General features: G+C 45.0%; 2 protein-coding genes across 8 annotated transcripts in view; one reads left to right on the top strand and one right to left on the bottom strand.

The window, feature by feature from the left end:
• Window positions 1–763: 763 nt before the first annotated feature.
• Znf3 (zinc finger protein 3) lies at window positions 764–14,174 on the top strand. 4 transcript variants are annotated; one of them, XM_076923411.1, is made up of 5 exons: window positions 764–873; window positions 3,825–3,947; window positions 5,471–5,562; window positions 6,030–6,156; window positions 8,168–14,174. In XM_076923411.1, exons 2-5 carry the CDS (start codon window positions 3,893–3,895, stop codon window positions 9,211–9,213), a joined length of 1,320 nt encoding a protein of 439 aa, XP_076779526.1. In that variant the 5' UTR covers window positions 764–873; window positions 3,825–3,892; the 3' UTR covers window positions 9,214–14,174. The 4 variants fall into 4 exon arrangements, with proteins under 4 accessions (XP_076779526.1, XP_076779527.1, XP_076779529.1 ...); XM_076923412.1 differs by lacking the exon at window positions 764–873 and adding an exon at window positions 4,034–4,140 and having other exon boundaries at window positions 3,830–3,947; XM_076923414.1 differs by lacking the exons at window positions 764–873; window positions 6,030–6,156 and having other exon boundaries at window positions 3,912–3,947.
• Window positions 14,175–19,636: 5,462 nt separating this feature from the next.
• Zkscan1 (zinc finger with KRAB and SCAN domains 1) overlaps window positions 19,637–25,676 on the bottom strand; it is a 45,459-nt gene continuing 39,419 nt past the window's right edge. For 3 of the 4 annotated variants that reach the window (XM_076923400.1, XM_076923399.1, XM_076923401.1), the window contains exon 4: window positions 19,637–20,849. In XM_076923400.1, coding sequence (XP_076779515.1) covers window positions 20,005–20,849 — 845 coding nt within the window. In that variant the 3' untranslated portion in view covers window positions 19,637–20,004. The remainder of the gene's footprint in view (window positions 20,850–25,676) is intronic. The other variant, XM_076923403.1, reaches the window with a different exon arrangement.

Below are 25,676 nucleotides of genomic sequence, written 5' to 3' on the forward strand. Positions count from 1 at the left end.
ATCTAAAAGCAAAGCCGAGGGCTGGAGAGTTGGCTTAGCAGTTAAGCGTACTGGCTGCTCTTCCAGAGGGCTCGGGTTCAATTCTCAGCACTCACACGGCCATTCGTTACAATAACTCCAGTTCCAGAAGATGTGACGGCTTCATGACCTACATCTGAGTCAGGTGTACATACATACATACATACATACATATATACATACAAGCATGGAAAACACTCACTAAAATATTCAATATTAAAATATTAAATATTTAAATAAATATTAAATCTATTAAAATAAATCTTTTAAAAACTGAGTACCCATGGTGCGCTTTTATTTTTTGTTTTGTTTTGTATTGTAGACCAGGCTGGCCTCGAACACCACAGAGATCCTCCTGACTCTGCCTCCCCAGTGCTGGGGTTAAAGGCATTCACCACCACCACACCCGGCCCATGGTGTACATTTATATTAATGGATTCTTCAAGTTTCTTATATTTGCTACGGAGGTTTGGGTGATGGTGTACTACTCTCAAAGCCACTAGAACTTGTGCCCGGAATTTCCTGGACCTCCCGCTTTTTCAAGGACTAAGCAGCGTCTCTTCCAAACCTGGCCAGCAGGCGGCGCAGTCTGGTGCGCTTGTTTTCCCAGCACGCCAATCTTCTTGGAGTCAGAGAACCATCGAGAGATGAAGACCTCCCATTTTCCTAGAGAGAGCAAGTGGGCGTTTGCCTTTCGGGTGTTGTAGTGGGTGGTGAGAAAGGTCGACCCGGAAACGATATGGGGAGGGGCAATTTCCGTTCTTTGTTCTGTTCTCGGTTGTGTAGGTCTGTGACAGGGTCCAACAGGACCTGTTTCGTGTCCGGCCCCCTAAGTCTTACGTCCCTGTCCCCAGGGTGAGTGGGGCCATCTCCCGGACTCGCGGTGAGGTGGAAGCTGTGGTCGCTGGGAAGGGGGTTGGTGTTCACACGTCCGCGGCCCGCGGGGATTCTGGGCCCACCTTCCTCCTGCAGTCGCTGTCCAGCTCCGCACCCCCAGCTGCACGCGCGCAGCGTGATCCCGAGTGTCGCATAGCGGGACTCCGGGTCTGCTTGTGTGTCTCCTACCGTCCCCAGCCCCAGTGCCTAAAATTCCCAGCGTCGCTACGGAGGTGTCCCTCTCTTTAAAACAGCCGATGACAGACTGCCACCATAACTTGGTACTCTCGGTGCACCGATTTCTGTGCTGGCGGCAGGAGAAGGAAGTTTTTCCTTAATTGGATCGGAGAACCGGAGAGTGACAGTAGTTCTGGGTAGCAGTGAGAACTCGGGCTTGGGAGGAGATACGAACCCTGTTTCTCGGGGACCTCACCAACATCTCATATCCTATGCATATGGATAGGTTTTTAGTTTACTGCCTGATATCCTTTCGTGGACAAGCTGGAGCAGGCTCCCTGCGGAAGTGGCTAAGTATGTCACTAGCCATACTAGTGAGAACCTAGATGAACACAGAGAACCTTCGGTTCTTTTCGGCTCTCTAGGATGTAGTGAAAAGACAATATGTGATGGTCTTTGATGGTAGTTACTAGCATATTCCTTTCACCTCCATACCTCTTATGTGTCTATATTAGAAATAAACTAAACATGATTTTTCCATTTTGACCCCTTAATCATTACAGCACCAGTAGCACCTAAAGCAGTAGTTCTCAACCTTCCTCATGCTGTGACGGTTTAATGCAGTTTCTCATGTGCTGACCCCCAACCATAAAGTTATTTTGTCGCTACTAAAAAAAGCTATTTTTTTTTTTTTTTTTTTTGCTACTGATATGACCCGTAATGTAAATATCTGTGTTTTCCAATGGTCTTAGGTAACCCCGGTGAAAGGGTCATTCAACTTCCAAATGGGTCGCGACCTACAAGTTTGAGAAACACTGACCTAATATGAATTTCCAGGAATTAGCCAAATTGGCTTACTCACATCGGTAATCCCAGCACAAAGGCAAATGAAACAGGGGTATGAATATAAATTTCGAGGCCGACTTGTACTATCCAGTGAATTCCAGGCTAGTCTGGGCTATACCCTGATTCCTACCCAATAAAGAAAGACCAAAACAAACAAACAAACCCCCCAGAACTGAACAAAAGGTGCTAAGTTTCCAGTCATTGCTGCTTTAATCTCACAGGCAGTTACTCCAAAGAAGAAGGAAAGGACCGAGGAGGCGAGGCCTCTCTTGACCTGTGCTTACAGTCAGGTGGTCTTTCTTGGTCCCCAGGAGCAGCTTGAGAGATTAGGGTTAACGACAGGGCATGGGGAAGGCCTGTCCACACCTGGATGGCAGGTGAACAATTTTATTGTTTGCTGTTTTTGAGACGGATCTAACTACATAGCCCCGGCTGTCTTTGAACTCTATGCAGACTAGGGTGGCTTTGAACTCAGATCTGTCTACTATGCCTCCTAAGTGCTAGGTTCAAAGTCATGCATCATCATGCCCAGCTTTTAAGTTGTATGTGTGTGTGCGTCTCTGTTCCTTCGAGATAGAGACTAGGCTGGCACTCAGAATCCTGTCTCAGCCTCTCAGGAGATAGAATTTCAGGCCTGTGCCACCCATGCCAAGTGGTTGGTTCACTTTTTTGTTGTTTCAAGACAGTTTATCTCTGTAGCCCTAGCTGTCCTGGAACTCTCTGTAGACCAGGGTGGCCCCCAAGTTACTGCCTGCTTCTGTCTCCTGGGTGCTGAGATTAAAGGTGTGTGCCACCACTACCCAGCAAAATATTTTAACGGCATACTTTTTTTGAATTTTTATTTTAAATGTATAGGTGAATTGCCTGCATGTATGTCTGTCCACCACTTGCATGCTGTGCCTGGTGCCTGAGAGGCCAGAGGAGGATATCATGTGCACCAGAGGGTGCGGGGAATTGAACTTTGTTCTTCTGGAAGTACAGCCAGCACTCTAAATCACTAAGCCATGTCTGCAGTCCCTCTGATTAACCTTTTTTGCTGTTGTTTGTTTTTTGAGACAAGAGTCTTCGTAATAGTCTAGCTGGTTGACCTTTAAAAGGAGTAATTTTGTTGTTTTTGTCCTTTTTGAGATGAGGTCTCATCTCAGGTTGTCCTATTTTATTTTATGTATATATCTGTGTACCATGTGCGTGTAGTGTCCCCATAGGACAGAAAATGGCATCAGATCCCCTGGGACTGGAGTTGCAGAAAGTTGTGAGCTACCAATGTGAATGGTGAGAGTCAACCCCTGGGTCCTCCGGAGGGTAGCCAGTGCTCTGAACCACTCGTCAGCACTCTGGCCCCTTGTGTCTTCTGTGAGGCAGGATCTCATATAGAGCTAGAGGAAGCACAGCTGGGGTTAGTTTTTTAAAACTGTCTTTTAAGATAAGGTTTCTTTTTGGAATTTGAAGTTCCAGATGTTATAAGTTGCAATTTAGGTGCTACGGATTGAACTTCCGTCTTCAGGAAGGGCACCAAGTATTATTTTTAACTGCTGAGCCATCCCTCTAGTCCCAAGGAAAAGTTTCTTATAGCACATGTTGGCCTTGAACTCCTGATCCTCCTGCCCCCGCCTCCCTAGTCTGAGATACCATACCGGGCTCGGATCCGTCATTTCATTATGTAGAATGATAGCCACCTCATTGTTAACACTTTTTACTCAAAATGTTGGGTGGGTGGGTGGAGCAAAATTTGGAAGTCTGGATTTCTTGTATGGCCTCCTAACAGGGAGGAGGTGCCATCACTCACAGGAATCTAAAGGAGTAGTCCTGTGTGTTTCTTTTCACTGTTCCTGGGTATGGAAGTTCAGTTCCCTCCTTCTGACATCAGGAGGCATTTTAAAATCCGTTTTGATTTCTTGCTTCTGCAGTCCTTCAAAACGTGCCTCCTGCTGAGCCTACAGCTAGCAGACCAGTGACTAGAGCATTTCCCCAGCCCATGGAAACCCAGGCAGACCATGCGTCTCAGGAACCTCTGCCCCTGTTAGAGAGCGGTAAGGCACGGGGTGGGGGCGGGGTGGGGGCATTCTCATCGCCTTCTGTTGTTTCCTTGTTTGTGTTTTGTTTTCCTTTGAGACAGGCTCTCACTTTGCTGCCATGACTGGCCAGAGACTCACTATGTATACTAGGATGGTCTGAATGTCAAAGAGATCTGCCTGCTGTGTATCCTGAGTGCTAGGATTAAAGGTGTGGGCCAGCACACTTGGTTTGCTTGTTTGATTTTTCAGACAGAGTCTCACTATATAGCCCAGGCTAGCCTTGAATTTTCCAGGTTCTTGATTTGTGTCTGGAGTGTTAGGCTTAAACTGTTGTGTTTTATGACATTTTCATACCTTTTTTTTTTTTTTAAACATTAAAGGGTTTTGGGGTTGGAAAGATGGCTGACTGGGTAAATGTCTTGCCACAGAAGCTTGAAGACATGAGCTTGCATCTCCAGAACCTACATTAAAGTCAGATGGATAGTAAGAATATAATCCCAGCATTCCTATGGGGAGATGGGAGCTAGATAGGAGGATTCTCAGAAGTTCACAGCATGGTATACATAGCAGCCAGCATGGTATACATAGCAGAAAAACCAAAGATACCCTGTCTCAAATAAGGTAGTAGACGGGGACTGACACCTGCGGTTGTCCTCTGACCTCCACAGGGCATGCGTGCATCCACACGCACACAGACATTGCCACCTCCATCCATATACAGAAAAAAATTCCCCAAACATTAGAGAGTCTTGTGGGAGATATGACATACTAGGTATGGACCCCAGGGCCTCCATGTTAGGTAAGCACTCAGCACTGAGCTACAGCCTCGGGTTTCAACTGTAATGTCTGCTGATCCCATGTTTCCCAGGAAACAGCTTGTAGGGTCCTTTTCATCAGATCTGGTTATACGTAGTGGGCTAGGCTCTAGAGACAAACACTAAACTTTCAGCTGATGAGGAAAGGCATGTGGTCAGGTTCAGAGCTAGGAAACATCTCTATTGTATAAAGATTTGATCTGCAGATGGAAAAAGAGGTGTGGCTGTCATGTTTTCTGTCAGAGCTTGAGGGAAGCTGCTTACTTTTCTCTGCTTAAGAATCCCTTAAAAGACTTTGCAGTAATGGAAGGGAAATGAGAACATAACTGGTTTCTGGCCCAGCTTGAAGAGAGGGGAGCAGTGGGTGGAGAGGGGAGCGGTGGGTGGAGAGGGGAGCGGTGGGTGGAGAGGGGAGCGGTGGGTGGAGAGGGGAGCGGTGGGTGGAGAGGGAGCGGTGGGTGGAGAGGGAGCGGTGGGTGGAGCTCAGGGAGCGGTGGGTGGAGAGGGAGCGGTGGGTGGAGCTCAGGGAGCGGTGGGTGGAGCTCAGGGATAGAACAAGTGCTTATCATGCACAAAGTGTGGGCTTGATCCCCAGACCCACCAAGAATTTAAAAAAGAAGAGTATGGCGCTCATGAAAGGAGAGACGGGGCGGTTTGGTGGGACATGTGACCATGGGTCAGAAAGCAGGTAGATTGACTCCTGGTCCTGGTATTGTACTTCAGCTCTTTCTTCTTCAAAAGTCCCTTCCTTTCCTGACAAGGACAGTCTGGGGGACGAGATGCTGGCTGCTGCACTTCTAAAGGCCAAGTCCCAGGTAAGTCATGGTTCCCTTCATTCTTCCCTTGTCCTTCTGGTGTCTCATCAAGTGCCCTAAATTCTAATTCTGTCCATCAAGACCACAGACCTGGGGCCAGTGAGATGATTTAGTGCATAAAGTGTCTGTTGCCATCCTGGGAATCCAAGTTCAATCCCTAGTAGCCACATGTTAGAGAGAACAGACTATCTCAGATTGACCTCTGACCTCCATATGTGTGCAGTAATACCCTTTCCCCAAATAAATAAATGTTAATAAAAATGTACTTCCGTTATGGACTCTTGGAAGGCAGTTACGTTCATCACTGTTCCTTCAGTGCTGCACCCTGTTGTGGAAGTTCATGCTGGCATTGCTGCAACCTCTGCCCACATCACAAAGAGTCTTATCAGCCCCTTCCCGGCTGTTGTTTGGTCTTACCAGTCCAGATACTTGCAATGTCAGCATGTGTGGCCATGTGGCTGTTTCAGGAGTTGGTGACATTTGAGGATGTAGCTCTGTACTACATCTGGAAAGAGTGGAAGCGTTTGGAGCCTGCACAGAGGGACCTCTACAGGGGTGTGATGCTGGAGAATTATGGGAACGTGTTCTCACTGGGTAAGCGCATGGGCATCTCAACAGAACACGCTGCCTCTCAGCTTCACGGTTGGCTAGTGGCAGTGTAGTCTTCAGTTTCTTTTACCCACATGGAGGCTCACAATTGTTTGTAACTCCATTTCAGGGGATCTGAAGCAATCTTCTGGGCTTCCAAGGGCAATGAACACACACTTGGTGTGTGTGTGTGTGTGTGTGTGTGTATACACACACACAAAGAATAATATTCATAGAATCATATACATTAGAAATGAATAAATCTTAAAAAAAAAAAAAAAAACTAGTAATGGTAAGAATAACTCACATTTATAGGGTAACTTGTAGTGTATTAGGAGGTCTCACAGATACCTTGCATTTACTCCTCACAGTAACTCCATAGCTGAGGAGTTAGTATTTTCCTCATTTTATAGGTGTGCAAAAGCAGGCCTGGAGGGTGGCTCGGTAGTTCAGAGCACAGCTGATCTTCTGGAGAGCTTGTGTTTGATTCCCTGCAGCCACGTGACAGCTCACAGCCTTCTGTAGCCCTAGATCCTGGGAACCTGATGCCCTCTCTGGCCTCTGCAGACACTAAGCATGCACATGATACACATACATACATGCAGGCAAAACACTCATATATGGAAAAAGCAAAAAGACCATTAGAAACCAGCTGGGTATGGTAGCATAAACTTGTCACCTCAGCACTTGAGAGGTAGAGGCAGGTGGACCAGCTGTTATATGTTCACCACGTAGTGGCTTTGAGACCACCCTGGGCTACGTGAGACCCTGCCTCCATCAAACAAGCAAACAATGAACTTAGATACCGTCTGCATGATGATAGAGCTGATGCATGACAAACCTTGAGCTCCAGTGTTTTTTCTTGTTATTTATGTCTACGTATGCATGCATGGAGGTATTCCTTTATCTGAGACAGGGTTTTACTGCACCCTAGGCCAGCCTGGAACTTATTAAGTAGCCCAGGATTACCTTACACTGTATAACCAATCCTTCCACATCTACCACTCTAGTGCTGCGGTTGTAGGTGTGAGCCACTACCTTTGCCTGAGCCTCATTCTATTAACACCAAACCTGGTGCTTTAGCCCTGTGTTTTCAGGACTTAACATGTCACAAACAGACTTGTAAAGGATTAGTATGTCGGCATTCTGGAACACGTAAGGGGTGCTCCATGTCTAAGTGAACACTAGAGCTTTCGGTTCCTCTGTTTTGTTAGATTATTCCAAGGATCCACTCTTTTGTTGATGAGCTTATGTGCCCCTTGTAGAAATGTATTGTTAATCAAACCTGGGTCCGCTGTAAGGGCAGCAAGTGCTCTTAACCTTTGAGCCAACTCCTTAGCTCCTCTTACCTAATATTTGTTCCCAATAAAGCAGGCCGTCTCCTCCCACCTCAGCATGTCCTTGACTTCCTCTGGGTTCACATCTTTTCTTGCCAACTTTGCCTTCTCCCTTTTTTTTTTTTTTTTTTTAAGATTTATTGCCAGGCAATGGTGACGCACACCTTTAATCCCAGCACTTGGGAGGCACAGGCAGGCAGATTTCTGAGTTCGAGGCCAGCCTGGTCTACAGAGTGAGTTCCAGGACAGCCAGGGCTACACAGAGAAACCCTGTCTCGAAAAACCAAAAAAAAAAAAAAAAAAAAGATTTATTTATTTATGACTACACTGTAGCTATATTCAGATGCACCAGTAGAGGGCATCAGATTCCATTACAGATGGTTGTGAGCCACCATGTGGTTGCTGGGAATTGAACTCAGGACCTCTGGAAGAATAGTCAGTGCTCTTATCCACTGAGCCACCTCTCCAGCCCTTTGCCTTCTCCCTTATTCCTTCTGTTTCTTTAGCCTATTTGTCTTAACTTTGCTTTAGTTATACAAACAACCTGAAAGGCCTCTCTTCAGGCCAGCAGAGGGACGTGTACTTTGGGCACTATAAATGTCAGTCACATGATTATCTGTCCTCTGACTTGTATTTTCTCACAAGTAACATATGATACATTTCTTTTTTAATTGTGCTAGATGGTGATTGCAAAGCTGGAACTGATCAAGTAATCTCTGAAGGTATGGCGTCATGTGAGATGATACTGGGGCCATTCCAAAAGGATGTTTCTCAGGGTCTTAAGTTTGAAGAAGCCTATGAACAAGAAGTCAGTCTGCAAAGGCAGCTAGGGAATTCCTCTGTTGGAAGACTGAATGGGAAAATCCAAGAGTTTCGCCAAGTGAGAGTTGAAGAAAAGCTCACCCATATGGGAGGAAGAAATGAGAAGTACAGTGAGTTTGGGAACAGCTTCACTGTGAATTCCAAACTTACTTCCCATCAAAGACTTCCCATGGGAGACAGACCGCATAAGTGTGATGAATGTAGCAAGAGTTTTAATCGAACTTCAGACCTCATTCAGCATCAGAGAATTCACACTGGAGAAAAACCATATGAATGTGGTGAGTGTGGAAAGGCCTTCAGCCAGAGCGCACATCTTATTCAGCACCAGAGGATCCACACTGGAGAGAAGCCTTATGAATGTAAGGATTGTGGGAAGAGCTTCAGTTGTAGCTCTGCCCTCATTCTCCATCAGAGGATCCACACCGGCGAGAAGCCCTACGAGTGTAGCGAGTGTGGGAAAGCCTTCAGCTGGAGTTCAACCCTTACTCACCATCAGAGGACCCACACCGGCGAGAAGCCCTACGCCTGCAATGACTGTGGGAAGGCCTTTAGCAGGAGCTCCACCCTCATTCACCATCAGAGGACCCACACTGGGGAGAAGCCCTACGAGTGTAGCGAGTGTGGGAAAGCCTTCAGCCAGAGCTCACACCTCTATCAGCACCAGAGAATCCACACTGGAGAGAAGCCCTATGAATGTATGGAATGTGGAGGGAAGTTTACCTACAGTTCTGGCCTTATTCAGCATCAGAGAATCCACACAGGGGAGAATCCCTATGAATGTAGCGAGTGTGGGAAAGCCTTCAGGTATAGCTCAGCGCTTGTTCGCCATCAGAGGATTCACACTGGAGAGAAGCCTTTGAATGTAATGGGTGTAAAGCAAAAATTCTCTCAGAGTCTCTGCTGAATTAAACACCAGAGAATCCACATGAGAGAGCCATGAACCACTTTCCTCACAGCCTGGGTCTAGAGTTCTTGCCTTACCTGTTTTAATAGGACCAATTTAGGGTCTGTCCCACCTCAAACAATTCACTTAAGGTGGAGCTGACTGAAAAAGCATCCTGGAAATCAGCAGGATTTCCCAGAAGTGGATACCAGTCTTAAAAAAAAAAATGTGAGGCAAGTAGTAAATTAAGCACTGGGAACAGAAGGAAGCTCGGCGACTGGTTACCCCCTTTTGGGAAGGGGTTTGCACTAAACCAGTTTTCTCATACCAGAAGAGCCTTTCTTTCCTAGGTAGGGATGGATGCTTATTTGCAACAAAATTCCAATGATTTCACTAGCTGGAGTCAGCCTGGTGAGCACAGAGGCAGAGGGAAGAATATTCTGAGACATCATATGCTCTGAGAAGAGAAGCAGAGGCTGCATTTCTCTTCCTTTTCTTTTTTGTATGTGAGACAGACTCTCACTGTAGCAGCCCTGGCTGTTCTTGAATTCACTATGTAGACCAGACTGGCTTTGAACTCAGAGAGACCTGCTTGCCTCTGCCTTTTGAGTGCTGGGATTAAAAGCGTGAAAAGCGCAAACAACTATTCTGAGCCCCCAGGGGCTGTATTTCAAAAGCACTCTTCCTAATCCAGCGTTAATACTGGACAAGGAATATGCTGCTTTGGTAAATGATTCCATGAATTCAGGAAAATTGGTGCTGATGGGCTTATTTTATTGGGGGGAAACAAAAAAAAAAAGACCCCATCAAAAGGGTTTCTGTAATGACTATCCTTTAGGCTCTTGGAACCTTGTAGGATGTTCTGAAGAGCAGTCAGGCAGTGCTGTAGCAGACCACGTATCTTCCCTGTGACATCACTGACAGGGAATCTCATAGGAGCAGTAAAGAACCTGAGGTAGATCAGAAGCATTTAGACTGGCCTGACTCCTGTCCTTTTTTAAACTTCCTATTCCTGTGGTGAAAAGTAATTTAATGTCAACCTCTAGTTACTAGATGCTCTCAGGGAACTCACCTCCCCCGCTTGTCCTGCCCTCTCACATATAACATCTGGCCTCAGTATCTGGACCTCTCTGTATTCCACCTCTGACTTCAGCTACTTCAAAGTACACAAACAGTAAAGTCAGAGAGGGACTGAGGTTTGAGCTTTGCAGCAGGGCTTCTCCTGGGTTTGGGTGGTGCTCCCTGAGTGTTCCCAACCCAACGGATGGCTTTCCATATTTCCCCATCCCTGCCCATCCTGTAGCATAAATGAAATGCACTACTGAACAGAATAGTTTTCAGAAGGGAGTGTTTTTGTATGGGAGTCACACTTGTGTCAGTTAAAACAGCACAGTGACTGTAAATGGAATCCTAAAGTGAACTTTGAAACTTCTCTTTGATAAACTTTTTTTTTTGTCACAAACTTGTCACACACAGCTCTCTCAATCTCTTGTAGACACTGTTGCAGACTATATAAATATATGTAGCCATCTTTATACCAAATTCAGGGCCTAGCTGTAGATTATCCTGTGTCACGGTGTAATGTCTAAGAATGATGCCGAAAACTAAAACGGTATCCTTGGCTCTTGTGTAGCAATGGGTAAATTTCTCCATCTTGGCTTGATGTTTTTGGAAGGATATTACAGTCATGGAAATCAGTAGGCTAGGAATGTTATGAAGAGATTAACATGAAGATGGCCATGAACTCATTTTTTTTTTGTAGGAAATTGTGCTGGATCATCTAATATTTGTTTTTAATTTCACAAAATTATAGAACCAACCATCCAGGTTCCTTTGTCATTTGTTGCCAGGCCTGGTGGTTCAGGCCCTCATCTCAGCTTGGGAGACTGACAGAGGAAGATCACAAGTTCAAGGCTTGCCGGCCTGGACTACCCTGAGTTCAAGGCCAGCTCGTAAGCAGTCCGTTTCACTGTTGGTCATTCTAATTACTAGAAATTAAACCGAGCCAAATTCTGCTTCCTTGTCAGTTTTACAATTAGCTTCTAGTTCTGTCTTTCCAAGCAACACAAATTTTTTTTATCAAATAAAAATTTAGAGAATATTTTTCATTCATAGCAAAATAAGGTGTATTTTTTCCCCTCTGCTGGAGATTAAACCGTGTCTCATGCTGGCAAAGAATTGTGTACCTGAGCCTAGATGTTTTTAACATTTATTTTTGGTGTATGTATACATGCATGCACACACATATCATGGCATGCATGTGGAGGTCGACTTGTAGGAGTTGGTTGTCTTGCCATGTAGGTTCCAGGGATGAAGCTGAGGTCACCAGGCTGGCAGGGGCAAGAGTCTTTGAGCCATGTCTCTGATCCAGGAAGGGTTTTTATTTTGTTTTTGTTTTTTGGGTGGGTTTTTTTTTTTGTTTGTTTGTTTTTGTTTTGTTTGTTTGGTTGTTTGGTTTTTTTTTTTTTTTTTTTTTTTTTTTGATTTGTAGAGACAGGGTTTCTCTGTGTAGCCCTGGCTGTCCTGGAACTCACTCTGTAGACCAGGCTGGCCTCGAACTCAGAAGTGCTGCCTCTGCCTCCCAAGTGCTGGGATTAAAGGCTGTTTTTTGTTTTGAGGTGTTTTTTTTGTTTTGTTTTGTTTTGTTTTGTTTTTGAGATACATTTTCTTTGTGTAGCCCTGGCTGTTATAGAACTCACTTTGTAGACCAGGCTGGGCTTCAATTCAGAGGTCTGCCTGCCTCTGCCTATTGAGTGCTGGGATTAGAGGGGTGCACCACCACCACCTGGGTGGTTTTTTTTTTTTTTTTTTTTTTTTTTTTTGGTTTTTTTTTTGAGACAGAGTTTCTCTTTGTAGTCCTGGCTGTCCTGGCCTCACTCTGTAGACCAGGCTGGCCTCGAACTTTTTAGCAAACAATACAAAAACAAAAAGAAGAAAAAAAGTTGTTTTACTTTGATTTGTGTTTGAGGTGGGGGTGGGTCTTGCTATGTAGCCCAGGCTAGCCTTGAACTCAATCATACTGCAACCTTTTCACATTCTGGTATTACAGGTTAATCCATCATGACCAGTTAAAAGATAGTTTTAAAAAGCTCTCCAAGGACCTATTTATGTAAATTACTTAGACAGTTGGGGTTCCCACCACCACCACTTTAAAAAAAAAAAAAAAAAAAGCCCAAAGGCCAGAGACATAGCTCAGTTTGTAGAGTCCTTGCTGAACTTGTTAAAGCCCTAGGTCTGAGCTCTGGCACTTGTGTCAATTGGGCATAGCTTACTTCTAACACTGAGGAAGGTCAGAAGTTCAAGGTTATCCTTAGTTACATGTGTTTGTAGCTAACTAGAGCTATGTAACCTCCTCCCCAACAAACCGTAGATTTTTGCTAGGTACATTATTTAAAATGTCAGTGATGAATCAGAAATTGTATAGGCTCAGAAATTGTATAGGCTATCCACACAAAGACGATTGTGGTTACCAGAATAGTTTGTCCTAAAATAATAATAATTTTGCTTTTTCTTAAAATTTTGTTTTTATTTATTTTCTGAATTATAGGCCTGAGGAAGCTGTACAGGGACACTCGATCCATGGAGCTGGAGTTATAGGCAGATGTGAACTATCTTACATGGGTTCCCAAATGCCAACTTGGATCTTGTAGAAGAACAGTATTTTAGTAATTGTTCTATTGCTGTAAGGAGACACCATGGCCAAAGCAACTGTTATAAAAGCAGGCACTTAATTGGGGCCTTACTTATAGTTTTAGAGGGTTAGACCATGACCATCATGGCAGGAAACAGACTGGAGCAGTAGTGAGAGCTTTGTATCTTGATCTACAGGCAGCAGCCAGAGAGGGGTTGGGGGTGGGGTACAGAGACAGAGACCAGAGATAGACAGAGAAGGGAGAGACTGGTCCTGGGATTTTGAAACTTCAAAGCCCATTTCCAGTGACACACCTCCTCCAACAAGGCCACACCTAATCCTTCCCAAACAGTTCACTGGGGGCTGGGCATGCAAGTATATGAACCTATGTTACTGGGGGCTGGGCATGCAAGTATATGAACCTATGTCACTGGGGGCTGGGCATGCAAGTATATGAACCTATGTCACTGGGGGCTGGGCATGCAAGTATATGAACCTATGTCACTGGGGGCTGGGCATGCAAGTATATGAACCTATGGGAGCCGTCTCATTCACATTCGACTATGAGCCACCTGTCCAGCTTGAGGAGGATAATGAGGACCAACTGCCCATTGAGGCAGGTTGCAAACATGGGAGTTATTCCAAATGTATTGTGTGAGTCCTTCTCATCCCTACAGCTTCTCAGTCAACATCTGATCCATGCCTTCTTCCATATTCTCATGACTCCTAAGTTGGCCTTAGCCTTTGGTTCCAGCTTCACAGTGAATCTCTGCAGTCTCCTTTCTCCATACACTCCCCTACCTACATGTATTAGTTACTGTATTGTCATCACAACCAAATAACTGACATGGATAAAACATTATCTGTGGGTGAGCATTAATCTTGGCTCACAGTTTCGCAGATTATAAAATCTGTGAAAGTGTACACACTCTGCTTTTCCAGGTTATTCATTTATTGTACAAATTGAGTATTACACAATGAATTGACATGACCTCTCCAGATGTGGAACTTAACAGATGAGGTCAGACATTTTATAGCTGGGGACTTTTTAGACTTTAACTTGCAGTATAAGACCATCAAAGTATTTCCTCTTGTCTGTGGTCAATACACAATTCATTCTAACTGTGACACTCTAAGAATCGAAATACAGGGGGTTTGAGATATGGCTTAGTGATTAAGAGTACTTGCTGTTCTTCCACAGGACTTGAGTTTGGTTCTCAGTACCAACTGGGCCGTTCACAATCACTTCTAACTCTAATGCTGGGGATCTGATGTCCTCTTCTGCCCTCTGTTGGTACCTGCACACATGTAGTGGACACATACACAAATAAATTTTAAAAGTTGAAACATCTTTTAAGAATTGGACTTGGATATCTGTTTCTGGCTCTGCCATGACTTCAATGACTTAAGGCTTCCACGAGAGGTGGTAGAAGATATCACTTACCGAGTACAGTTGATGTTAGTCCCTGGTGATCTCTGTGATGCTGGAATCTACTTCTCACATCTGAACAGGTAAGATTTCAATAAACAAAGTCCTTTGCCTAAACCACAGATCCACAGCTGATGACCTCAACAAACCCAATTACCTGTCCAGTGTGGCCAGAAACCAGTCGAGGCTGAACATCGTGGTGGTGGGAATGTGTGGAGAAGGCTGTTCCCTTCATGGCAGCCAGGGAAAAGACAAGGAGTCTGAGACTGGGTATCCTCTAGGGATGGATACTACTACCCAGCTAGGTTTTATCTCCTCCATGAGGAGCTCCAAGAAGAGGAGACCAGACATTGCAACACATGAGCCCATGGGGAGTTTTCACACTCATATTGTAACATTGTGTATGAACTGGATGGCAGTATGTCAGAATATTTCTGTGTCTCCTTCCCTGGAAGAAATGCACAAACTTCTTTAAATTTATGTATAATTATTTCTCGTGTATGTGAATCACGGGAGGTCCCTTTTAGAGGCTAGAGGACAAGTTTCAGAAGTCTTGGTCATGGAGTCCTTCACTGTCCAGAAGTCTAAACTCTATCATGCCACAGGGTTGTTACTTTTCTTCATTTCTCAGTCTTGCCTACTTGCCTGCTCTCTTTTTTTTCTCGCCTGTGTAGCCCTGGCTGTCCTTTGTAGACCAGGTTGGCCTCGAACCCAAGTCTCAAGAGATTGGACTGCCTCTGCGTCCACCTCCCACACTCTAGGACTAAAGGCCTGTGCCAGCACATCGCTGCCCAGCTCTACTTCCCTGCTCTTACTCTCTTGGCCCCCTTCCCTTCCTCACAGCCTTTATCCCCCCACCCCTCCCCTCCCTTCCACATTGCTTTGATGATACAAAAGCACCATAGTTACAGGAATACCATGTAACGCCTCTTCCTGGGCGTCCTCCCACTCTACCTACCCAAGGAATTCCTGTGAGAGCCTTACCATATGTTCATTTATTTTGTCTATGGGGACTGAACCCAGCCTCATGAATGCTAGGCAAGGGGGCTTCTACCGAGCCATAGAGCTTTCACCAGCCCCTTAGTGTTAACACAGGGTTTCTGGAACGGACTGGCCTTGAACTGTCCGGAAGATGACCTTGAACTGATCTCTCCTGCCTCTGCCTGGGCAAGCTTTGCTAGGTCCTGCGATTGCTAAGCAGGTACTCTTATCACCTGAGCCCTGGCACCATCACTCCCACCTCACACTTCTTCCAATTCACTGCGCACACCAGCCTCCATCTCTACCAAGTTAATAATGCCCCCCAAGCTGGCTCTGCAGTTACTGCATGGCAGTATGTGTCCTTGTGCTTCCCCCAAGAATGCCTATCCTGCAACCATGAAACCAGTATTCTATGTGTGACTCGGTCATTGTGCTGGGGTAATTTCCCCCTTGATCTTTAATACTGTCCTACATGACTGTGCATTACTTTCACAGTTGGAAAGGAATAGTGGTAGTGTGTACTTAGGATACGCATGACCTGGGTGCAACTCCCAGCACCCAAATTACATATCAAGAAGAACAGGGGCCACAAAGTGGGTGAAGCCACTTGCCATGCGGTTCTGACCTTAAGTTCAGTTCCATGAACCTGTGTAAAAGGTGCAGGAAGCAGTGTACATTTGGGACCCCAATAATCTTAAGGCAAGGCAGGCAGCGGTGACAGGGAGAGCTGCCTAGAAGCTCAGTCTGGAATAGAGACATCCTGCCTCGATGTAAGGCGGAAGGCTGGAACTGACTCCTGGAAGTTGTCCTCTGACTTCCTGACAAGTGCAAACCCTTACTCACACATACATACTTACAGGAAAGAATAGGGGCTGTAGCTCAGTTCACAAAAATGCTTGCTTTGCAACCATGAAACCAGGCTTCTATCTGTCTATCTGTCTCTAGCATAAACTAGGTTTGATGGTTCATGCCTGTAAGCCCAGCACTTGGGAGCTGAAGGCAAGAACTTGAGTCACCTTTGAACATAATAAGTTCAAGGCCAGTTTGGGCCATATAAGGTACTGCCAAGAAATTTTAATAACCTAGGCAGACATTAGTTTGTGAATTTTACATATCTGTATTATATGTTTATTAACCAGTTTCTGCAAAAAGTGTAATACATCTTACCACAATTGTGGATTTGTTACTCTTAGTTATCCTGTACTTTTTTTTTTTATTATATATATATGTGTCTGTGTGTACTACAACTCATGCTTGCAGGTGTCCATGTAAGCCACAAGAGGGCATCAGATCCCCTAAACCTGGACTTACATGCTGTATGAGTGTTAGGAACCTAACTCAGGCTCTCTGAAAAGGCAAGGAGTGGTCTTAACCCTTTAGCCATCCAGGACCTTTAATTTTATTTTTTAAATTATTGTATGTCAGGGGGACACATAAATCCTATGTGGAGGTCACAGTACAGCTTTCAGAAGTCAGTTTTCGCCTTTTGTCATGTGAGTCCCAGGGACTGAATTCAAGTTGTCAGACTCAGTAGATAAGCGCCACCTCACTGGCCTTCTGCCCATCTTAACTTCTGAATATATACTATTTTGTATATGTGTGCATGAGTGAAGGCATATGTGTAGTGGTCAGAGGACATGCTTTGCAAGTCAGTTCTTACCACCTTGTTGAGACCCCAGTGCCCATCCCCCACTCCCCCTTTAAGGTGAGGTTTCTCTTCTGTTTCTGCCCTAGGCTAGCTTGCATATGAGCTTCTGGACACTTTGTCTCTTTTTCCTATCTTGCTGTAGATACTGAAATTACAGATGGGTGTTACCCCATTAGACTCTCTACACAGGATTCTGGCTGTCAGAGTTGTACAGTGATTGTTTTTACCCAGAGTCAACTCCTTCACCACGTCTTGCTTATCTTTTGAGGCCAGCCTGCTAGATACGTGCTGCTCTAAAAGTAACATTTTCCTGCTGCACTGTCTTTGTCTTTGACATTGTCTTGTGATCATTTTGTGAGGTATTAATAGACCTGCAACAGCTTCCTTTGGCTAGTATTTATTGTGTGCGCCCACATATGCGTGCGCACGCGCGCGCGCGCGCACACACACACGCACACACGCACACACACCACTGCTTGAAGTTCAATTCCTCTGTGGGCCTCTTTTATCAGGAAATACAAACAAGAAAGGTCATCATTCAATGTACTGAGTTTAAGGGAGGATACCCAAATACACTTCTCCCAAGTTACTTTAACAGTAAGAAAAAGCCAGCTTTTATTTTCAGTGTCCCACTCTCCTTATTTGGCTGGTACATGACTTTGTGTGTGTCTTAACCTGCTCCTTGATTCAGAAGAAAAAGATGCCAAGTTCAGAGAATGGAAGCTGGGAGCTCTTCAGAAGAGCCTTATCAAGACAAGTGGTCATGGTACTGAGGTATGGGAGGTGTGGGAGTGACTAGAGAGCCTTCAGTTCTGCAGGACAAAGGGAATATGACAGACTTCTGGGGGAAGGAGAGCTAAGTACCACAGCCTGGTGGCATGACCTAGCCTACATATCAGGAGTCACAAGCTGAAAGGCTATTAGAGGAAAGTTAAGGGCGGAGATGATTTAGTGGCTAAGAACATGTGCTGCTCTTGACAGAAGACCCAAGTTTGGTTTCCAGAACCTCCATCAGGGAGCGCCGAACTGCAGTGGATCTCCATCAGGGAGCACCAAACTGCAGTGGGTCCCATACCTTTGGTTTCCATAAGCGCCTGCTCTCATGTGCACACAGATATACGCATAATTAAAAATGCAATTCTAAGAACAAAGTAATGTCAGACAGGGCATGGTGGTTCACACCTTTAGTATCTCAGAATTCAAGACGCAGAGGCAGGAGGATCTGTTGAGTTCAAAGCTAGCTATGGTTCAAAGCTATGGTTTACATAAGTTCCAGGTCAACTGGAGCTGCATGGATCCTGCCTCCTCAAATCATCACCACCACTACCACCAACAAATAATGATGGAGTTAAAATTTAATATTGTCAGAGATGGCTCAGTGGTTAAGAACACATACTGTTCTTACAGAGGACCCGAGTTCAGTTCCCATCACTCATGTCAGGGGGCTCACAGCCATCTGTAACTTTTCTTTAAAAAAAAGATTTATTTATGTATATGAGTACTCTATCTGCATTTATACCTGCATGTCAGAAGAGAGTATCAGATCCCATTATAGAGAGAGAGTTGTAAGCCAAAATGTGGTTGCTGGGAATTGAACTTAGAAAGAACCTCTGGAAGAGCAACCAGTGCTCTTAAATCACTGGAGCCATCTCTCCAGCCCCATCTGTAACTTTATTTCCATGGGGAATCTGACACCTCAAGCCTGCATAAGCACCTATATGTAAGTATGCTTAACCTGTGCGTGTATACACACATTAAAAATTCAATTGTCTTGGGCCTGGGTATAGGAGCATGGAGAGGGCTAGTGCCAGGCCACAGCAAGCGTATCAACTCTTGTCCACAGAAAGGTGATGGGAAGAGGCGTGGCTCGATTGCTGGGATGTAAGTAGAGGTATGTAGTAATTCTCAGGCCTGGCGCTCCACAGGAAACTCTTATTACCCAGTTCTTAGTATATCAAGGTTATCGATAGGGATAAGCAAAGTCACAATATGGAGACCAGCAAGCAGCAGAAGGAAGGAGAGCAGTTGGGTTTCTAGGCAGCAGTGGACACAGGAGCCAGGAGATGTTTACCACTGCACAGGCCACATTCAGATTTTTCGGGGAAAGATTTAAGGTAATCCTGTTGGGTTTCAATTTCTGGAGCTTTCAGAAGAAAGCTGACTGCGGAGAACTGATTTTCATAGACGCTGGCATAGACGGATTAACAAAACTCACAGGCTGACAAATGATCGCAATAATGAAAACGTGTGCTCCTTATGTCAAGACACAGCACAGTGCAACTGTTAGGCACCTGCTACCCACACTCTCTAATTTCTCACACACGCTCACAAGTGCCAGGCTGGACACAGTTGCTCTTTCCTTCTTTTCTCCGCCTTCCCCTCCCTTTTCTTTCTTTGAGACATCTGGCCAGCCTGGCACTTATGGCCCCTCTCAAGTGTTGAAGTGTACCTCCAAGCCTGGCCAATGCTTTACCCAAAAGAATGTTCAATAACTATGGCAGTGATAGCTTTAGTGAGTAAGAAGCCTGCCACTGGGCCTGACAACCTGAGTTTGATCCCTGGGACCCACATGCTGGATGGAAGGAGGAGACAATCTGCATCTTTAAAGCTTTAAATTTTGGGGGTGGAAGTTGTCCTCTGGCCTTCACACATGTGCTAGGGCATATACACACACTCATCCACTCACCCAATAAAATTTAAAAACAAAGTTCTATAACAACATTATTTATCACAATAATAGTCCTGAGGCATTACATGATGCTACACGTTTATTCTGAATCAGACTGTTCAAGGTGGCTCAATTCTTTACAAACTACAACTGTGAAATACATGTTAAAACAGTTAAACAATTTTAATGTTTCTTCCTTAACTATACTGGACACACAGTACACTGGGGCCTGGAGTGTGAGGAGGGACTGCTGGTCGAGGTGACCAGTGTGGAGCTCCTTGCTCTCTGTACACCTCCTGTCTGCTCTGTCCATCACTGTGGAGCTCTCCCTCCAAGGCACCCCTTGATGACTAGAGCAAAACCTACTATCAAACATCAAATGTATTACAGAGCTTCTTCCTAGCATTCACATTCTAACGTTTACAACAACGATAACAACAGACGGGAACAGACAGTTACTGTACTTCTCCCTCTCCAGTGTGGACTCTCTGATGCTTGGAAAGATTTGACTTGCTACAGAAGGTTTTCCCACAGTGGTTACACCAATAGGGTTTTTCGCCAGTATGAATTCTGTGATGCTTATTAAAATTTGAACTATGGTTGAAGGCTTTGCCACACTCCTTACACTTATAGGGTTTCTCCCCTGTATGCAGGCGTTGATGGGAACTGAGACCTGCGTGCTGACTGAAACTCTTCCCACACTCATTACACTGATAGGGCTTCTCCCCTGTGTGGATACGATAGTGTCGAATGAGGCTGCCCTTTCCACTGAAGGCTTTCCCACAGTCTTTACACTGATAGGGCGCCTCTTCTGTGTGCATCCTTTGATGTTTAAGGAGGTCTGAGCTCTGCCCAAAGGCTTTCCCACACTTACAGTCATAGGGCCGGTCCACGAGGTGTGTTCGGTAATGAAGGGTAAGGTTGGAGCTGTGGCTGAAAGCCTTCCCACACTTTGTACACACATAAGGCTTCTCCCCAGTGTGTGTTCTCCGGTGTTTAGTGAGGTTTGAGCTATTGCTAAAGGCCTTCCCACACTCTGCACATATGTAACGTTTCTCTCCTGGGGCAGGCCTAGTAGATGCTGGTTCTGCCCCTTTCTTGGAACCTGTGTCTTGAAGAGAGGCTTTTGTGCCTCTCTCCCTTTCCAGGTTGTTGGCCCACTGCCTTTCTGACCTCGATCCATACTTATTGGCAGTAATCATGGGGATGATGTTTCTTTTGAGTCCATCTGCATGAGACTCTTCTTCAGAACTTCTCTGCTCATCTGCTGAGTCCTCCTTCTGGGGATTCGACTTAAAACCTGCAAACAGGTGGGTTAAGGGTGTGTTAGTTGTTCCTGTTCTGAAGCAGCAGCTGTCCAGGGAAACAGGGCCACCAGGTGAGGTAGTAGAGGGGTCTGAAAGGATGATGGATGTGTGAATGGCTCTAACAGCAATAAAATAAAACCACTGTCTCATCTAGTTTATGGTCTCATTCACATGAGACCCCTGCCTCCAGTGTCAATCACCTGATTATTTTACAATTCACAGTCTCTAGAAAGGCTGTTCCCACTCTGTCCTCCTGTATGCTTGGAAACAATTACGCTGGAGTATTCTCTGTGACTTCACATTTGCTTCTGCAACATACTCAGAGAGAATTTCTGGTTTGAAGGGTTCCTCAGTCACGAAGATAAAAAAAAGAAAGTCAGAGCTCAAGTTCTAGCAGGGTAAAGACCAGGTTTCAATGCCTTAGGGATGACTGAGCTCCACTCAGAGCTCAGGCAGACTGGCCAGCTTGCCCCTGTGGCCCGTGCTACTGGCTCACTTCTTCCTGTCCAGCATACCTTCTCGGGGCATGTAAGTCTCTTTGAGACTTTAAGAAAGGCTGTTATTGCCAATTCCTCTCTCTTAAGAGCACTTAAAAGTCTTTTTTCCAAACTGCACACTAAAACTTTAGTGGTGCAGACCTTTTATCCTAGCACTTGGGAGCCACAGACAGGCAGATCTCTGGTTTTTGAGGCAGCCTAGTTTACATAGTTCCAGGCAGGTAGAGACCAAAACAAAAAAAACAAGACAAAAACAAACAAAATCAAGCCAAAACCAACTCACAAACACAAAACAAAATAACCAAAACAACCCCACGACAACACAACAACAAATAGCCTTATTTCCAGCTCTGGTAATATTTCTTGGCTCTCCACTTTGTGTAGAACTGACAAGTGACTAAGAAAAGGGCAATGAATGGAAGACAATTTACCCTATTTTAATTTTTTCTTCCGACTGTCATAATTTTATTAAGTCTTTACATTTAAATACAATTCCATTGTGTGTGTACACATTTTCTTTATCTGTTGACTCCTAGGCTGGTTCTGTACTTTGGATATATATTTGGGAACAGAGCTGCAGTAAAATTAGCCCAAGTCTCTGTGGTATCCTGACTTACAATCCTCCAGATAGGAAGCAGAGTATGGTGGTACACATCTCAAATCCCAGCACCTGGGAGGAAGTGGAAACAGGACCAGAAGTTCAAGGTCACCTTCTCTTACAAAGCACTTTTGAGGCCAGTAACCTTCTTTAGTTAAGAAAATAATTTTTTGTGTGTGTGGGTATTTTGTCTACACATATGTAAGTGTGTTGCACGAGCACCTGGTGTTTGTGGAGGCCAAAAATGGGTGCCAGATCACCTGGAACTACAGTTCTGGATTGTTTGAAGCTGCCATGTGGGTGCTGGGAACTGAATATGGTTCCTCTGCAAAAGGAGCAAGTGATTGTAACTGCAAAGCCAACTTTCCAGTCACAATTATCCTACTCTTTAAAAAGATTTATTTTTATTTATATGTGTGTCTCATTTATTATGCCCATGTATCTGCCACACATAAGTGGGTGCCTGCAGGGGTCAAAAGAGACCAGTAGGTCTCTTGAAGTGGGAGTCACAGGCAGTTGTGAGCAGCCTAATGTAGGCACTGGACTGAAGCTTTTATCCTCTGTAAGAGCAGCAATTGTTTATCTACTGAGCCATCTCACCATGAAGGAGGAAGGAGATACCATGGGTTAAGAGTCAAGAAAACATGGCCCTGAGGGCTGGCCAACTGGAGTTAAGAGCAGCCCAGATGAAATGTAGTAAGTAATAACTCAGGGTTATCAATAGGAAAGCAGATTCTAACAGCATGGAGGGTAGATATCTGCCCAGCTCTTGTGTGTTTTCCCTAGGAACTAAATGGTCAAAAGTGGGATAGAAATCGCTGGATTGGGATTAAAAATTTCTACAACACTCCAGCCTCTAATTCCTATCTATAAATGTGAAAATGTATCTTGGGTCCAAAATCTATTGACAGTGGTTCAAGGTGTGGTCGGTTAGGAGTATATGCCTATCAGCGATCTATAATCTTCGCTCACTCATGTGGTGTTGGCAAGAGCAGGGGTTTGAGTTGGGAGGTTGGCCATTCCAATCGGAATCAAGTTTCAAAGGGTCAGAATCTCAGAAGGAAGAGGGGACAGAAGTAAGTGGCACAGAAAAGAAAGGGAAAGAAGAGAACAGACTGAGGTAGAAGACAATGATTGTATTCTAAATGAAACTGGGGGCTGTGGGGTAATGATTTAACCTGCAAAAGGTTGGGTATCTTAGGGTTTCATTGCTGTGAAGGGACACCATGACCAAGGCAAATCTTAAAAACAAAAACATTTAATTGGGGCCAGTTTACAGTTTCAGAGGCTTGATCCATTATCATCATGGTGGAAGCATGGCAGTGTGCAGGCAGACATGGTGCTGGAAGACCCATGAGTTCTACATCTTAATCAGCAGTCAGTAAAAGGGGACTGTCTGCTGGAGGAGGCTGATTCCACACTGGGTGGAGTTTAGGCATAGGAGACCTCGGAGCCCACCGAGACAGTGACACACTTCCTCCAACAAGGCCACACCTACTCAAACAAGGCTACACCTCCTAATAGTGCCACTCCCTGTGGGCCAAGCCTATCAAACTATCACATTCCACTCCCTGGCTTCCATAGGCTTGTAGCTACAGCATAATGCAAAATACATTTAGTCCAACTTCAAAAGTCCCCATAGTCTAGCTCAACAATGTTTAGAAGTTCAAAGTTCAAAATCTCTTCTGAGACTCATGAAATTCTTTAACTGTAATCTCTTACAAAAATCAAAATCATAAAATAGATCACATACTTCCAACATCACAGGATACACATTACCATTCTAAAATGTCATAGTGAGAAAATACAGACCAAAGCAAGACCAAAGACCAGCTGGGCAAACTCCAAACTCTCCATCTCCATGTCTGATTTCCAACTCCGTTCCAGCTTTGTTGACCACAACACAATTCTTTCTCCTGGTCTGGTTCCACCGCCTCCATGTTAGCAGCTTTCCTTGACAGGTACCCCAAGGCTCTGGCATCTCTACATCACGGAGTCTCCAGTTCTGCCCTCTATAGCACTCTAGGCTCCGGCTGACTCCACCCCACTGCTGCTTTCGTCCTTGGTGGTCGTGCCATGCATGGTACTGGCATCTTGAATACACTAGGGTCTTCTGTTGCAACTAGGCATCACTTTGACCAATAGCCTCCCATAGGCTTTCTTCCTGGTGACAAACCTCAACTTGTGCATGTTCCCTTTAGTCCAGGGCCTTCAACTGCAACTCATGCTTCAGTTTCACCAATGGTCTTTCCTTTCTCAGTTTGCTATGCTTGATCAAGATGTTCTTCATAAGAGTGAATAACATGACAGAGCCTATGCTAGACTTTTTTGAGATATCCTTTGTCAGTCCAATTAATCTGGATCTCTTCACCTTAGCCTCTGGCAGACTCTTCAGACATGGGCAAAAGGCAGCTACATTCTTTACCAAAACATCACAAGAACAATCTCTAGGCAACATAGTAAAATTCTTTTTCTCCGAAACCTCTTGAGCTAGGCCCTCACAGTTCAAATCACCCAACCCCACTGTGTTCTATGTTCCTACTTGTATGACCCATTAAGCTCCACTTGAAGCATTCCACTGCTTTGCTAATCCAAAGTTCCAAAATCCACATTCCTCCAAACAAAAGCATGGTTAGGCCTATCACAGCAATACCCCAGTCCCTGGTACCAACTTCTGTCTTAGTTAGGGGTTCATTGCTGTGAAGGGACACCATGACCAAGGCAATTCTTATAATGGCAAACATATAGTCGAGGCTGGCTTATAGTTTCAGAGGTTCATTTTTCATCATGGCAGGAAGCATGGCAGTGTGAAGGCAGACATGGTGCTGGAAGACCCATGAGTTCTACAGCTTGATCAGCTAGCAGCAGAAAAGGACTGTCTTCTGGAGGAGGTTCTGATTCCACATTAGGTGGGACTTAAAGGCATAGGAGACCTCAAAGCCCACCAGACAGTGACACACTTCCTCCAACAAGGCCACACCTACTCAGATAAGGCCACAGCTCCTAATAGTGCCATTCCCTGGGCCAAGCATTCAAACACATGAGCCCATGGCGGGGGGGCGAGGGGGCTAACCTACTCATACCACCACAAAGGGTGTTCCTTCTTTTTTGAGGGGAGACAGGGTCTCACTCTGAAGACTCTCCTGGAACACACTAAGAATATAACAGTCACCCAGGCCTTAGTATAACTGATGCCATGATGGAAATACCATTCAGGCTTTAGAACTCAACACACATGCAGGAACACTTGCCAAAACAAGAACAAAGATGCAACCCATTAAAGTCTATAGTTCTGCCCAGCAGAGGTGGCGCACACCTTTAATCCCAGCACTTGGGAGGCAGAGGCAGGCAGATTTCTGAGTTTGCGGCCAGCCTGGTCTACAGAGTGAGTTCCAGGACAGCCAGGGCTACACAGAGAAACTCTGTCTCGAAAAACCAAAAGTCTAAAGTTCTAACAAAGTCCCTAAATGTACTAACCTTGTTTTTTGGCTGACTAACTGAGGGGTCAACCCAAGATGTGGGTTTTTTTTATGCTTAAAAGCATACCCTAAGAAAGGCTAGGGACTGCACTTGGGTCTGTACCTTAACATAAAGATGTTTTCTTGGCTTGAACCCACTTCTCAGTGGTCTTCTCTGGTGGATATCTCACAAAGATAGGTCTAGAGTGACTTTAAACTCATGGCAATCCTCCTGCTTCAGACTTCCAAGAGTTACCAGTTATGATT

Source organism: Arvicanthis niloticus, chromosome 24 (genome assembly GCF_011762505.2).
Source record: "Arvicanthis niloticus isolate mArvNil1 chromosome 24, mArvNil1.pat.X, whole genome shotgun sequence".
NCBI classification, from domain to species: domain Eukaryota; kingdom Metazoa; phylum Chordata; class Mammalia; order Rodentia; family Muridae; genus Arvicanthis; species Arvicanthis niloticus.

Bases quoted from the DNA above. Each gene is read 5' to 3' on its own strand.
- Znf3 (XM_076923411.1), top strand. From the start codon at position 3,893: ATGGAAACCCAGGCAGACCATGCGTCTCAGGAACCTCTGCCCCTGTTA. The intron at 3,948-5,470 runs GTAAGGCACGGG...ATTGTACTTCAG, and splicing joins TCTGCCCCTGTTAGAGAGCG to CTCTTTCTTCTTCAAAAGTC. The intron at 6,157-8,167 runs GTAAGCGCATGG...TAATTGTGCTAG, and splicing joins TGGGAACGTGTTCTCACTGG to ATGGTGATTGCAAAGCTGGA.